Source organism: Eublepharis macularius, chromosome 2 (assembly GCF_028583425.1).
Source record: "Eublepharis macularius isolate TG4126 chromosome 2, MPM_Emac_v1.0, whole genome shotgun sequence".
Classification (NCBI taxonomy): Eukaryota; Metazoa; Chordata; class Lepidosauria; order Squamata; family Eublepharidae; genus Eublepharis; species Eublepharis macularius.
In genome coordinates, this window is record NC_072791.1 from 80,095,382 (window position 1) to 80,111,617 (window position 16,236).

General features: G+C 43.5%; 1 protein-coding gene across 3 annotated transcripts in view; it reads right to left on the reverse strand.

Annotated features, from left to right (window-relative positions):
• The window catches only part of DGKZ (diacylglycerol kinase zeta), a 119,505-nt gene extending 103,536 nt beyond the window's left edge, over nt 1-15,969 (reverse strand). For 2 of the 3 annotated variants that reach the window (XM_054970454.1, XM_054970453.1), the window contains exon 1: nt 15,619-15,969. In XM_054970454.1, the coding sequence (XP_054826429.1) occupies nt 15,619-15,794 (176 nt within the window). In that variant the 5' untranslated portion in view covers nt 15,795-15,969. The remainder of the gene's footprint in view (nt 1-15,618) is intronic. The other variant, XM_054970451.1, reaches the window with a different exon arrangement.
• Between the last annotated feature and the right edge of the window lie 267 nt (nt 15,970-16,236).

The following is a 16,236-nucleotide window of genomic DNA, read 5'->3' on the forward strand; positions in this document are numbered from 1 at the left end:
AGGCCGAATCTGTCTGAGAGTGTGTATGCGTTAAAATTTAGCCAACTTGAGTCTGCTCCCCTTTTTTAGATAAAGAAGCATATACGTTGACTGATTCAGGCACTTCTGCATGCAGTGCAACATAGTTAAACTGAAACAGGGAAAGGTGCCCCCCTAAAACTCAATTTAATTTTTATATCACAGCACTTAATATCCTGGAAAGACATGTATGCTATTTATCTGTATAACCGCTGTATAAGTGACATTTTGTGAATCTCAGCTTTCATGTTAGTTCATGTGGCTGTAGAGCTATAAAAAGTTTGAGCTGCCTCCACTGTAAGTTTAGAAAAACAGAAACAAGCTGGACAACAATCCATTTATTAAGAGCCTGGGACCTGATGCTCTGATCCATGCCTCTTTTATTGCTCTACACACTGACAAATCTAACGGCCATGCGGGTCGCATCTCCCACTTATCCAGTCCTTGCTCCAAAGACCTATATAAAAAATACACTAAAACAAAATACATAAAAATATACTTTTATACATTATTTCGAATGTACAATTTATTCTGTTCTCATATATTTTGGCTCCTTGAGTGAGAAGCACCTTCAGTTTTGCCCAAACGCTGACTGTGAGATAGGTGTTACAGCACGGGTACTGCAGGTCAGATATGCATTAAGCCCACTTCAGCTTGAATGCCTACCCTTGTAAACTCCTAGTACAAATATGTCCCCTGTTTGCACCCCAGACCTTGGAAGAGTCCCACTGATGAATCATTAAAAGAAATGGCCTCTAGATAACATTCTCCACCCACTGGAGAGGGCCCCAGGGCAGCGTCTATTGGAATACACCCATGACCAGGTTTTTGACCATATTTGTATCATGACTAAAGCTTGCCATTAGCTGGCACTGCCAGGAATAGCTTAAAGAGAAGTGCATTAACAACTCAGCAACGACCATTAGTGATGGCAGGAGATGGTCTGCAGGCCATACAGAGAACATTTCAAAAAGTCTGCGAGAGAAAAGGGGAGCAGATGTGAGTGTAAGCATCAGACATATGGTAGGGACTGGGAGAAGAGGAAGCTACAACTGGAATGCCTGATTAACTCCAACAACACACAGTCATGATCTTTAGCAGTGATCTTGAATCAAAAGCACTGCTCTTTGATCAAAAGGAATGAACAGTCCACTCTGGTGCTGAACAACCTGACCAGTCGATTTAGAACGACAAGAAATATACAACTTTCTACAACTGCCTACCAAACTACACAATAAATGCATAAGGAGGCAGGCTCTCTCACAACAGAATTATCTAAAACATGGATGATTAGTTCTGTTTCATTGTCTGCATGAAATGAAAGGCAGCATGGTGTAGTGGCTAGAGTGCGGGAGTAGGACCTAGGAGACCCAGGTTCAAATCCCCAGTCTGCCGTGCAAACTTGTTGGGTGACCATGTAATACATTCTCAGCCTAATTTACATCACAGGGTTGTTGTGAGAATTAATTGGAGGAGAAGAAAACTATGTAAGCTGCTTTGGGTCCCCACTGGAGAGAAAGATGGAATATAAATAAATTAAAATAAATAAATAAATGAAATTCTGAGAGTTTTAACAAAGATGCCTCATCAGAAAAGGAGGCTTGAGCTGAAATTCATACTCTTAAAAAAGGCAAAATTTGGATGTACAATCCAAAATCAACTATACACTGCAATTTTCTAAGGAGTTAATACCTTGACAGGCCTTTTTTTCTGCAAGAATGCTCCAGAACTGCATTCTGGCAGCTCTGCAAAGTAGTCACGTGTTCAGGTGGCCCTGACCAGCTTTTGCGAGGGAAAGGAGCTCTTTAACCCCCGCTCTTCAGCTGGTTGGGGGAAGCCCAAAATGGGCTTTAAACTTTAGCTGAAAGGAGGGGGATTCCTCCGCAGCTGAAGCCTTCCTTCCTTCCTCTTTCCTTCTTTCCATGTATTTCCTTCATTCTTCCTTTCTCTTCCTTTCCATGTCTTTCCTTCTTTCTTTCTTTTCCTTCCTTCCTCCCTCTCTCTTTCCTTCTTTCCGTATCTCGCCATGCGAGATGATATCACTTCCTGAAAGTGACGTCATCGTGCGGTCATGGGACCATGCGTGCCCTTTGCATGTGCGAATGTAGTGACAGGGGTGCCACCTCTGGCCAGGAGTTGCCCCAGGGGAGAATTCCCCCACCTCTTTCCCCAGAAAAAAAGCCCAGCCTTGAGAGCACTTACACAGCATGAAAAAAATAGAATAATAGTATACAAAACCAATTACAACATCTCACTAAATATACCCATTATGGGAAAGGAGACAGAACAGTGGGGTGTGTAAGTCTGCCCAGGATGCCCAGATTTTCCTATATTTAACATTTTCCAAAGCACATGAGCCTGACGAAAGGTTCTTGTCTTAGAACACAGGAAATAAGACTTCAGCCAATCAGTGGACATCACAGGAAGTAGAAGGACAAGCTTCTCACACAGAGGAGGCAGCACAAGTTGGGCTTACATATTCTAGGGAAGAAGCTCCAAATTTCATAGCAACTTGCAACTTTTTAAAATTACACATTTTAATCCCGTTTTTATTTTATTTAAAATATTCTTTTCCTACCGTTTGATCTAAGCTTTCAAGGTGAACAATAAAAAGTTTTAAATAATCAGTTAAAACAAAAAATAAAAAGTAGAAGTTGCAACAGAATACTCCTCCCCAAATTTAAAACAAACACCACCATAACTAGAAATAAAAGTAGAGAGAACAAAGGGGCAAGCAGTATATACTGTGTAATCAATTAAAAGCCCACTGTGCAAGCACCAAGTCATTACTGGCCCATGAGGGGACGTTGCATCACGACGTTTTCTAGGCAGACTTTTTTTACAGGGTGGTTTGCCATTGACTTTCTCAGTCATCTACACTTTACCCCCAGGAAACCGGGTACTCATTTTACTGACTTTGGAAGAATGGAAAGCTGAGTTAACCTTGAGCTGGCTACCTGAACTCGGCTTCTGCCAGGATCGAACTCAGGTCGTGAGCAGAGCTTGGGCTGCAGTACTGCAGCTTACCACTCTGCGCCACGGGGGTATTTTGATTAGTTCTAATTAAAAGATACTATACTTGTTTTTGGAATTTGGATTATGGACTAACAGTGGTTTCTATACATTTTTTCTGAGCATGTTTTTCAATGATCTATAAGGATTGGCTATGGGCCATTTGAAAGTATAAAAAGTATTGATGTCTGTGTCAAATTATGCACTGGGCATATTGACCAAGAATACAACAAAATGGTGAATAATGACTGATTAGCCCACTGCAAGAACCTGGAGAACACTGGCTGGATCCCACATATTCACTTTGCTAGCAGCAGTACTTTCTACCAGTGCAAGGAAACATCCCCAACACAAAAGATTCCTTACACCAACGGAAGATAGCTGTTTGCAGAATTGATTCACATGATCCAATCCCACTTGACTATCTCCTTCCACAGGCAGACATGATCCATAATCTAACCCTGCATTAAATCAAAAGTAAAATTTAGACATCAGAAATTTTCCTTTGTACTACCCATATCAAGCAAGAGCTCACACCTCTGGATTTTAGATGTTTTGCACCAAGAGAAAAAAAGAAGTGATTTAAACACTTGTTAATTGTGCATACAGATTACAGGACAAAAAAGCAAAAAAAACGCACAGAATTATTTAGACATCATATTATACATCATTCTTCTCCACAACAGAGATCCAACATTGTTCTCCCCTTTCTATTTTATTGTAACAACCACCTTATGTTGGTTGCACCAGTAACTCTGAACCTAAGGTAACTCTGCAAGCTTGCATGGCAGAGTGGGGATTCAAACCTGAGTTGCTCAGTTTCTAGTCAGACACTCTAGCCACTACACTCCAGTGGTTTGGCACTCAGGAGTAATTTTACACAATATAGTTATGGAATACACAATCTCTGTGCTGTTCGCTAAATGCTGAAATGAAAGTGACTTGGGTCCAATCTCCAACCCCTTTTTTGTTTACTTGAATGCTCTCGACACAAAGGCTAGTGATCACATACTAGTAGTGAGTGATACAATTTTTACATGAAATGCACAAGCATTATCTACACCCCTGCGGATATGGTGAGGTAAAGTCCCATACCCATTTCATATGGAAGTGTGGCGAGGGGACAGATACGCATAGCTGTCTGAGACAATGACATTCACCCTCTGATCACATTTGAAACTACAACCTTCAGAAGGGCTTCAGCTCATAACTAGAATGAAGAGGCGGAGGGGGAGGTTGCGCTAAGTGTCAGCTCAATGGGTCACCTGGGAACACAAACACAAAAGGAAACTGGAGCTCCAAAAGAGTAGAGCTGGAGGCTAAATATAGAGAGCTCACCCTATCTCCTTATAAACCGTCTCACTGTGTGTCATACAGAGGGGCGCAGAGACAGCCCACACACAGCACTCTTCCCTCGCATGTGATCCCTATGACTAACGGCATCTCTCTGTTCAGCCTTCCATAATATGGCATACCCAGGGTTCTTTGCAACAGAATGTGGTGCTGGATGTGTAATTCAACCTGCTGAGGATGGCAAGCTTTTAATTTTATATATATATTGAATTTAAAAAACATCAACACCATCACCACCACAACTAGTGACCCAACAGCTAAAGTTTTGGCTCATAAATATAAAAACATATGTAAAACTTGGTCCCATCTCCCGAGGCTCCTGGCCTCCACTTCTAGCCCCTAACCCATACCCTTCACATTTTCTTTGTGTCTCCCTTGAAAAATGGCAGCATACAAACCTGTTGTTTCTGAGGTATTGTGGTATCATTTTGACTTGTAAGCCACCCTGAGCAGGTCTCTGCAGAGGCAGCATATAAATTTCCTAATTAAATAAATAGACAAATAGATCTAACTCCTCCTATCCATAGGCTTTGTAGGTATTTTTCTTTAAACCCACTATTCCACTGGCTACAACCTTTGTATCTATCTCTCTTTCCTTGAAGCCACGTGATCCACTTAAGTTCCTGGTTCTCGCATGCACACTGACATTTCTTGCATACAAAGAAGCATGCAGACTACATATCTCACATTACTGAGTCACTTGCTAACACCAAAAAATTACAGTTAAGGATGAGGCACACAGACTATGACTGTCACACATGCCTGAACCATAGCACCTTACTGTTTTCAAAATTACGTACTGTTCCATCCCTATTGGCAGCCTAATGTGCAGTACAAAACCCAAGTTGTTCACAAGAATCTACTTCTGTTTTCCTCCAATCCCTTTTCTAGTGCCTGTTCAGAAAAGTAATTTCCACTTCCACAAAACTCTAGCCACTGTTTTCTATTCTTTGCCCCCACAGACAGTTGCACTATACCATGAATGTGATTTTAATATCACAGCTGATCCCAGAGAATCCTCCTCTACCTCCCCATCCAAAGTGTTTGCTTCAGGTTTGGCTGCTCCCTTCTTTTTTTCCCCTCCCTGAACCCAGTGGATCAATGGTCCATGGGTAGAGTTTCAGTGCCCTTTACATGCCCCATAATCCTTACAATCGCGCAGAATAAGTTATATAAAATGGGCCAATATTCAGATGAATTAAGCAAAAAAAAAAGCTTGCCAAATCCAGATTCTATTGGTACAGGGAAAGGGAATTAAGGGAGATGAAATATATGATTAGTTTAAAATGTATTTTACTGGTTCATGTATATGCAGAAATACATGCCACTCAATCTAGACCACAATGTGCACAAGCGTAAAGGAAGCACACTGTAAAAGATGCCTATCAAGCGACAGGTCCCAATGATGTATCAGCCATGCCAAGTCAGATGCAAGTATAGATAGTCTTGTGTTTTAGGGCCACATATAATATTCCCTTTCTGAATCTCATGCTGCATTTGTGCCTTAAAGCACAGCAAATGTAATAAGGGTGTGGAGTGTAGCTTAGGAGTTGTTGCCCAGATCTAATCCTCAGGCACCGTACGATTTATGACAACATGACCCTGCTAGAAAGCCTTGCAATATGGTAGCAGGTCAGGCCTGAAATCTACCAGAGCAGAAAGAACAAACTTGGCAAACAGCTCTGCACATGGAGTGCAGAGTTTCCATCTTATTCATCCACCTGCTTTCCATTACAAACCATACATTAAAAGGTGTCTACACAGAAGATGCAACTGTTCAAGATCCCTGCATGTGCCATGAAAACACTATGCAACTGCTGCAACCCTCCTCTTATATGCACAACATTTTAAAATAGGCAGGTATGGCTGCAATTGCCTCCTCCTTTCTCTTTCCCAGGCCAACATCTAGCTCTGGTTTCACTAGGTCCTTATGAGCAGCAGTGAACCCCAGGAGTAGGAAATACTGTCTGGAACCTGGGTCTATTCAGGGAATATCTGTTCTCCACCCACCTTTCACTTAAGAGCCAAATTACTTTATGCATCGCAGGAGGTATGTAGGTAAATAAGGAGTGGAGGGAGACAAAGCTTTGCCTTTGCTACACTGACAAACTTCTTGTTCAATTCGTGTCCTTTTCTCCTGCAAGAGCCCTCCCTTGTGACAGTGGGCACCCAAGAAAGAAAGAAAATTTATAGCAACATGAAGACATAAGAAAAGAAGCTCAGATAATAGTTTTAGCTCTGGTCTCTTGGTCCATCTCCTAAGAAGCTCCAAATGCTATTTTCACCTCAACAACCTTGCGAGGTGGGCAACGAAAGAGAGGAAGACCAACTTACCCAAGGCAGCCTACTCAGCTCTATAGCTGAACAGACATTCAAACCTGAGGTTCCCACATCCAAATGTAACACTCTTAGCCGCACTGGATGGAGGTAAGAAGCTATCATCAATATCATATCAATATTGTACCTCCAATAATTTAAACTATACCCCTGGGGAATCAAACAATCACTTCACTTTCAGGTTATCAATGCAAATGTAGAGATTTGCCAACTCCTCCTCTCTTATTACCCATACAAGAGATAGATCAAGATGGGTAGCCATGTTAGTTTGTAGCAGTAGAAAAGATCAAGAGTCCAGTAGCACCTATAAGTAACAAAATTTGTGGTAGGGTATGAGCGTTTGTGAGTCACAGCTCACGTCTTCAGAACTAGCCATACAAAGCTAGTATTCAGCCCTTCAGTCTAATACCTGCTTTATCAGTGCTGGTCATCAACATGCCATGATTTTATACATTCAAAGACAAAAGCCCCCCACCCCCTGTACCTATTTTAAAGTGAAATAATATACCTCCATGCCAACTAAAAAGCAATTTAATCCTCACCACCTGCCACTCTATCAGCCCAATTAGAAGAATTACCATGCTGCAACCCAGATGCACACACCATGCATTTCCCTCAATCAGTGCTGGAGCCAATTATGGCACACTTGCCTTAGGACAATTACAAGGTACAGAAATAGGCCTGTTGTCAAAATACAGGAGGCCAACCTACAGCTGCACTGGGTTTAGAGGAAGCTGCCTCTTCCTGCCACCCACCCTCATCTCTCAATCAGAAGAGGAGTCATTGTTTTCCCGAGCAGGGCACCGCAGATGCTATTTTGCACTGCTACCATGGCAGTGGGATATCATGCCAAGTGTTTTCTCCCCTCTCTCCTTGTCTGAACGGAGAAGAAACAGGGATTCTGGTACTGGTAGTCTGTGTGGCCCATGAGGACAGAGTCAGGAATGAATCTGAAGAAAACTGTCTGCTACACTGTTGTCTGCATGCATATGTCTATCTACCTAACAGGTAGAGGCCTAATCACATAACTGTGCAGTTCAACTGGTATATGCAGAGCCTATGGCTCCTGGAGCTGTGACAGCACACAGCATGTATCTTGGATTATGCCTCGATGGGAAAGATTCCGGAGCCAACTGATTTTACATCAATTAATTCTTTCTTTCACCAAGGAAGACCTGAGCACCAGAGACATGATGCTAGTATAAGACACCAGCTTTCAGATGATGATGATGATTGTTGTTGTATGTGTCATTTGTAGTCCGCCTTTCTCACAGAGACTCAAGGCGGATTACACAGTGCGAGATTAGTACAGTCAATATGAAGGGCATTTCCATAAACAATGCCATAGGGTAAATAACACAGTTTACAAAGAAATAACATTATCAAGAATCCAATACAGAGTTGAAGAAACGCTAAAACAGAACATAAGCAATTCTAGGGCTGTCATTAGACAACATGAGTCACCATAAGTCAGCTATAACCTGAGGGCACTCTCCACCACGGCCAAGCACAAGTAGCTTATAAGAGCACATATTTAAATCAACAGATAGTACATAATAACTGCACTTATATACAACAACAACAACATTCAATTTATCTACCGCCCTTCAGGATGACTTAACACCCACTCAGAGCGGTTTACAAAGTATGCCATTATTATCCCCACAACAAAATACCCTGTGAGGTGGGTGGGGCTGAGAGAGCTCCAGAGAGCTGTGACTAGCCCAAGGTCACCCACCTGGCTTCAAGTGGAAGAGTGGGGAATCAAACTCGGCTCTCCAGATTAGAGTCCCGTGCTCTTAACCACTACACCATACCACTCTTCTAGACAGATTAGTACCCCATGCAGAGCAGTGAACAAGTTAGTGTTATTATTATCCCCACAAGTTGGTGTTATTATTATGTCCACAATACAGCTAGGGAGCTGAAAGGAGTGGCTTATCCAAGGCCACCCACTGAGCTCATGGCAGTAGTGGGATTTGAATCAGTAGAGTGCTGATTCGCAGCCGAACCACTTAACCACTGTGCTACAGCAGCAACATAGTGGTGAAATCTATAGTCCCTAACTCATTGGCAAAGCATCTGAGACCCTACGATACAAAAGCCTTTTTGAATAATTCAGTTTTGCATTGTTCACGGAAAGCTAGGAGGGTGGGAGCTCTCCTGACCTCCTCAGGCAAGCCATTCCACAAGGTAGCCCATTTGTAGAATATTAAATATGGAGCTCAGACTTGTTGCTTGTGGCAAATAAAAATAGCCTCCAAGCAGCCAAAGAAGGGCTCCCACCACCACTGCATGCAACTTGATCCACTGCATTACATTAGCAGGTTACACAGAGGCACATGCTACTGCTGTTCTCACTCCCTCCCCCACAAAACTAGTAGAAAATTGGGGGGGGGGGTGGAGGCACCCTGCACAAAAGCTGCTATGTGATCTCCATAAAGTCAGAAGAGAGAGCAGAAATGGGCTATTAGAATGTATCACTGTTCATTCCTGCAGAGTGGACACATTTTCTGCTTCCATCGCTGTTGGTTTTGCCGTTTCTGCAGTCATGTAAGCTCTCTCAATGGGCTGTTTAGGTATGATGAATCTATGGGGCTTGATCATCGTGCTGTAACTGTCCTGGCTGTCCTTCAACACCATGGGACCAGGTGAATGACAGGAGGGAGGGAAGAACAGCTTTAGAGGCAGGAAGCACCACGGGTTTTGCAAAAAAACTGCAAGACTACACATAACCTGTGTAGTCTGAAATGGCCAGATTCAGTTGGGTAGTAGAGTTTTTATAAGTTTTCATAGAAAGAGAATTTCAACAAGTGCAACTTGTTTTATTATAGTGCTATCATGAAGGGATAAACCATTGCTACAAAAATCTCTTAAGTTCAACTGGTGAAAAGGCTCTGCTTCCATATTTAATCTAGCAATCTCAGTAACAAATATATTGACACTTACTCATTAGTACAGAGACACTATTGTATTTCTTGCAGGGATCAGTAACTTCTGCCTGGCATTCTTAAATGCTCAGCCATTCACAGAAAGTAAACAACTCTTCTAACTTTATCACTCTGATTCGAGGGAAGCAAAGCAAAGCACAGCTGTTTAGATATGTCTGGAATTCAGCACAAAGAGGCAGGTGAAAAATTCCTTGGGATGAAGGGAATCACCCCAGAGTGATTGAATAAGCATTTCAGGAGAGGTAGCAATTTTACTGTACATGACAGCAAGTCATTTTCCTAACCAAGTACCAAGACCGACAGATAGGGTTGCCAGCTCCAAGTTTGGAAATTCCTGGAGATCTGGGGAGTGAAATCTGAAGAAACCTGGAGAAAGTGCGGTTTGGGGAGGGAAAGGACCTTGGCATGGCATAATTCCATAGAGTCCACCCCCAAAAGCAGCCTTTTTCTCCAGATGAACTGATCTCTGTGGCCTGGAGACCAGTTGTAATTCCGGGAGATCTCCAGCCACTACCTGGGGGCTGGCAACCCTACCAACAGAATTTCTAGCAGAGATGATTTTATACACTTGATTGAAATTATCGTAGAGGGTGGTGGTTCCAGAACAATTTCTTATTGCACATTTATCTTTGGATAAGCATCAAAGAAGTAAAGCTTATCAAGAACCTACCTCAAACCCCAAATCTGTCACCTAGCCCAGCTTGTTTTTCCAATACCTTCCCTGAACTCTTTGGCCAAGTCTGTAGATATGCAAAGGAAGGCCACAGTAATCAGCACTCCTGCAGCCATTTTATGGTATCGCCTGCTGGCATTTTTGGTTGATCGTTTTGCAAGACAGAAAACTGAATGAATTTACAGACCAGTGTTCAGAAAGTGTGGCACTCCTAAAGGTAAGCAAGTTGGCAAAGAACTGAAAAGGATAGTGTATAATAAGCATGGCCACAGTTTACAACAGTGGAACCAGAGAAATGAGCAGACAAGAAAAAGGGCATAGATGGTGTTTTACCTTGTGCTTGATGCACAGAAGTACGTTCATGCTCTTCCAAGTAAATCCTGTAAAGCCTTACTGGAAATGGCCCAAACCTGTTTCATGAGACAGTTTATCTAATTCTGCCATATATACTTAAGTCTTGCAAGGTAGCAGGGGCAAAAAAGGGAAAAATATCTTATCTACCAGTTTGAGTACATGGCCCTATAAAATGATAACCCTAAGTACACCACAGCGGGCATTTAACACCAGCATTGATGACTGCTAGTGCCAGGGACAGCTACTATCTAATACCCACTGTTAAAGGAACCAACTTGCCAAACCCATGTCAAACAGCCATTCCAAAATGCAAACATAAACCATCTGTACAATATCTCAGACACGCTTCCCTTTTATGGATTTCATGCCTGGCTTCTCCCTGCCCCCCCACCCCCCAAAATGAAACAGTGCATCTAGCTTTTCCCTATACCTCAAACCATGGAAGTATATAGTGCCAGTTGCTAGGCTTGCCCCATCAATTAAGCCTCTTAAGGCTGCATTTGTACAACCCTGGAGCAAGTAAGAACAAGCTACCTTCTCAACAGAGCCACCCCAATGAAAGCAGACATCACTATAATGATTATAAGCTGGAAATGACGGCCCTGATGAAGGGCACATGCTTGGCCCCACAGCAAATATGCCCCACCAAACCATACTACACTCTGCTGCTGTGATGGAAGAAATATTAGGGCTCTCAAACAATTAAAGATTTTTTTTAGTTGATCTGATCATTCAACTGGCATTTAACAGACTACATTTAAAGGAATTTGCATATTGCCCAAACCATAATCTAAGGAGCCTTCCTGCGATATTGAAAGCAGTGTGAGACAACTTGCAATTTAAAAAGGCCTCACTCATTGTTAGAGAGAATAATCAAAAGTTTTTATTTCATATCCAATTAGATTAACACATAATGACCTCAAAAATAATCAAATGGGCCCTATATATTCAGAGTCCAATTAAACTTGCCCTAGGTGGTTAGCCAAATAAGTTTCCTTAATGAATCTACCAGTTCAAGCTTGCACCACAACCCCACTTTTAAAAGCATGCATTAAAGGCTGCTTTCAAGGTTGTGAAATTAAAGTTGATAGTGAACTGGCTGTATCCAAAAAGCTTGTTTCTGGAAAATAAAGAAATGTCGGCAACACCTTCAAAGCTTCCTGGTTTCTGGACTCATCTCATGATTTTTTTTAAACCTTACAGACAAGAAACAGGCTGGAAGACTCATGCAGCCAGGCAGGGTAAGCTTCCAATCAATGGTCCAGCATCCATTATGTCTTCAAATTTTTGCAAGGAGATTCATAGATACACCAGGACCTTCTGGTCAATGGTCAACACTAATAATCAACTTGGAAATGGACTCTCATAGGAAGATATGTGCTGGATTAGCACAAGGCTCACAACCTACAACTATGGCACTTCTGTTCCACCCAATACTTTAACTTGTATTTTGCCCACTATTCACAATGGCGATCAGAGCTCAGCCTGTGCTTAAACACTGCCCAGTGTGGTTACACACAAAGTTGGCCAACTGCACCAAGACTTCCACCTAATCCAGGCATTTGCCATTACATACTGTTGACAGCTTAATCAGATACCACATCACTGTCTTCTGGGGCTCTAATGACATCTCTGAGCTGAAATTACAGCCTACTTCCAATCTATACCAATGGCTTCTCACACAGAGATCCCTGTTCAGCCCAGGGAGGCAACACTTGTGCAGCACAACATCAAATGTATTTTTATCTAGAGAACAGCCTGGCCTTGATTTCCATCCACAGCATCACAGACACTTAACAAGAATTCTCATCCTTTGAGAGCACCTGAACGGGCAGTATAGTCCCTATACAGGAAACTAATTCTCAAGAGCGCTCTCTCAACTCATGTTAACCTCAAAGGAGGGAGTCTAGACAAAAAGGGATAGGTCTAAGTTTAAAAATGAAGGTTAAGTTTGAATGTGACAAAAAGGAAAAATCTAGCTATGCCTCAGGAAATGGCTAACCAGCTCTTTGTTGTTGGAAATTTATCTCTTTGCTGTTTCTGTTCTTTACTACAAATGTCCACCTAACTCATTGTTATTGTTTAGATCTAGGAGCCATATTTCCTCCACCTACAACTAATTCCTCCAAGTGTAGCTTTAGCCAGATATTATGGTTTGTCATCTGTACAGGTAGAAAAGGAAGATGCCATTTCTAAACACAGCAGGCAGCTGCAGCCAACTTTGCCTCCTTCGGTACGCCTGCATACGGAGAGGAGCTCTTCTAGTTCAAACTTGACACATGGCAAAACAAGAATGCTAGTGAAATGTAAGTTAACTCTTACTACAAGCAGTCAACAAATGCTCGTTATTTGAGAATCACTACTCCAATGCAATAAATTAAGAGTTTGAAATTCTACATACTTCAGAATCTAGGCAAACTAGAACTGCAAGGATTCACAAAGAAAATGTGTCCCTTCAATCTCTTAACAAGTAATGTCCCTCAATAGGGCATATATAGCATAACATACATTCTTGAACTATCCTAACCTGAAATGCTTCACCAATAGTTCTGCTTCTGTCCTAGTCATTATAGATACTCTGGTTATTCTCAGACAATCAAATCTACCATATAGACAGGAGAAAAGAGCCTAATACTTTTTGAAATAGGAAGGGGAAAAGAGGAGAAAGTCTTAAGCACTGTTCTTTAAAAACTCCCACCACAACTGAACCTGTTCTGCTGGTTTGGTGGCGTGTGCTTAGTATTTGCTTAGCACTTCTCCAAAATCACCCTTTCATGCTGGATTCATGTTGTGCTGTGACAAACCATAAGACAAAACATATGTGCCTCCACCCCCTATCTGCTCCTGAATCGGATCTACCGGTGCACAGAAATCAGTAATGCAGCAAATTACCAGGGTTCACAGATCGATGATCATCCAGTGGACCAAGATCTTCACACACAGCCTTCAAGGCGCCTTAAGATTTGACAAATGCAACTAGTTAAGTTTCACGTAGGTGGTTGAATCCAAAGCAGTGCTACCACTACCATATGCATCTGTTTATTACATGTTTATTACATTGCCCTGACCTTTATGGGCCAGGTAGCTCAACCTTGTCAGATACTGGAAGCTAAGGAGGGTCACTCCTGGTAGGTGTTTAGATGGGAGACCATCAAGGAAGTCCAGGGTCACTATGCAGAGGCAGACAACCACAAGCCAACTCTGAATGTATCTTGCGTTGAAAGCTCTACTGGGTCACCATACGTCGAGTACAACTTGATGGCACACATACTCAAACACACACTACATGCTTATCCCTAACTTCCTCCAAGGAGTTCAGGGTTAAAAGCATAGGAGACCTTAACTGTGGAATTGTTGAAAGGACTGCTGAACGTTGGCCCCATTTGTGGGTATGATGTGATGATTTGTGACCTTGACATAGTTCCACACCCCCATTATATCCTTACAACAATCATACAAGGTAAGTTGGTCTTAGAGGGGAAGGTTCCCACCCAGTAAGGTTCATTGCTGAGTATAGCTTTAAGCCACATTTCCCCTGTCCTAGTGTATCACTGTAACTACGACACCAGCTCCTTATACATATATCAAGGCAGAGATGCTAAATTAACACAATCAGAAGAATGACTGGTGTATAACCTGTGAATATAACTGGGCCTTTCTAACCTCATCATTTACTCTCTTCAAAAACTTGCATATTAGCACAGAGCAAGCAGGCAGAGAGAGATGTCTAACTATCCAACATAAAACCAACAAATACTCTGAGAGAAAATAAAGGTTGATTCAGAGAAAACATACATGTAGCAAATAAGAATCAAAATGCACATCTATACATTGCCTAAAACATGGCTAAGGCAATACCATTCATGCTCATTTTAAATTAAATTTTACACACACAGTTCTCTGGCCACACTCTTTGCTAGGTGCCATTTTAACCCTTGCTGCAGCACAGCCTCTCCATTCTATCCATTTTTATATTATATTTATTTTGTACATGTAATATGCCCAATAAAAGTTGCACAATTAAACATTACAAATCAAAGTTCTTTTCACACAGTCCTGTTGTGCAGGACCTGAAGACCTACAATGTGTTCTGAAAGACAGCAAAGTCCTGAGACAGTCCTAAGGAAATCCAGATAATGTCTCTGGAAAATCCGAGCAGAAAATTGCCTCAGCTTCCCTCTGCTGTTGAGAAACAGTTGCTCACGTGCCGCCTTCTCCTTCTCCCAGTCAGAAATTCTGCCAAATTCCTTCTAGGATTTCCTCTTGACCCCACCCACTGATTACCTCACGTCACAGTGAGGCATTTGCCTGTGCAAATTCACAGGCGATTATTCTCACACCAACAGACAATAACATCTGGCTATATTTTTGTTAAGCACTTGACCACTATCTATCAGTGGTTGACTCCCACTGGAAGGTATTCCACAATTTTACAAGAAAAATGAAGGCGAGCCGCAATGAGCTCAAGGAATTAATTAAATATACTTTATTTAAAGTTAATGGGGGGGGCGGGTTTGACCATCATCCCGATGCTTACAGCCGGAAGATCTATCTAAACTTTAGATAACCAGGAATCCGAAGTGAAACCTGAGCGCCTCTCTCACCACGTGTATAGGATCCAACCCCCCCCCCCCAAGTCCTCCCGGCTAACTGATCCGTTCCATTCCTCAGCCCTGATTCTGCGCTCACAATCACGCGCAGACTGGAACCCTTGCTTCGAGGAAAGCATCCCAAGAGCGCTGGGAGGCTCTGGCGGGGAGCAGGGCAAGGCGACCAATTCATGTCAAGCGACCTCCCGGGTCAGAACGAAGCAGGGGCGCCTCTGCATTAAGAGCAGTCGCTTCCCGCCCCACGGGCTTCGTACCTTCCGAGCGCCACCCGGCCCTCTTTTTCAAGCGCGAATCCCAACTGCACGCCTACCTGCGCCCGAAGATCCTGAGCCCGGTAAACCTCTTGCGGCTGTGCCTTCGCCCAAGCGCGGACGCCTTCTCCGCCTCCAGACACATGGAGGTCTCCGAGCTGGCGGAGGACGGGGAGCTGGAACAGGCGGCAGCGGCTCCCCCCAGGCTCCTGTCGTTGCCCTCCTGCTGCTCCATGCCCCGTCGGTGGCGCGGCGGCTCTCACCTGCCCCGCAGAGCACCAGTCATACCCGCGGGCGCCGGCGACGAACAGCGGCAGAAAGCAGCGGCTGCCTCTGCCCCGCCGAGCCCATGAATCGCTTTTCTGCCGAGGCGGGCGTCAGCTCGACAGCGTCGCTTCGGCCGGGGCTAATCCAGGTCGCTTCTCCCAGTAACAACCTGCGCGTCACAGCCAGGCATACCCCCGCGGCGAGGAGAGCGTGCCGGGCTCAGCTTCGGCGGCAGCGGCCGGTGCGCCCCATTGGGAAACCGGAGCCGTGCAGGAAGCGTCAGCGGAGAGCAAGGTAAGCGCCCGAGGACCCCAGATAGCTGCCCGGGAAGTTGCCTCCTCGTAGGCTGGAGAGCCGAGCAAAGGCAGGCTGGCGGCTCCATCTGCCGTTCCAGCCGCGCATTGCAACGA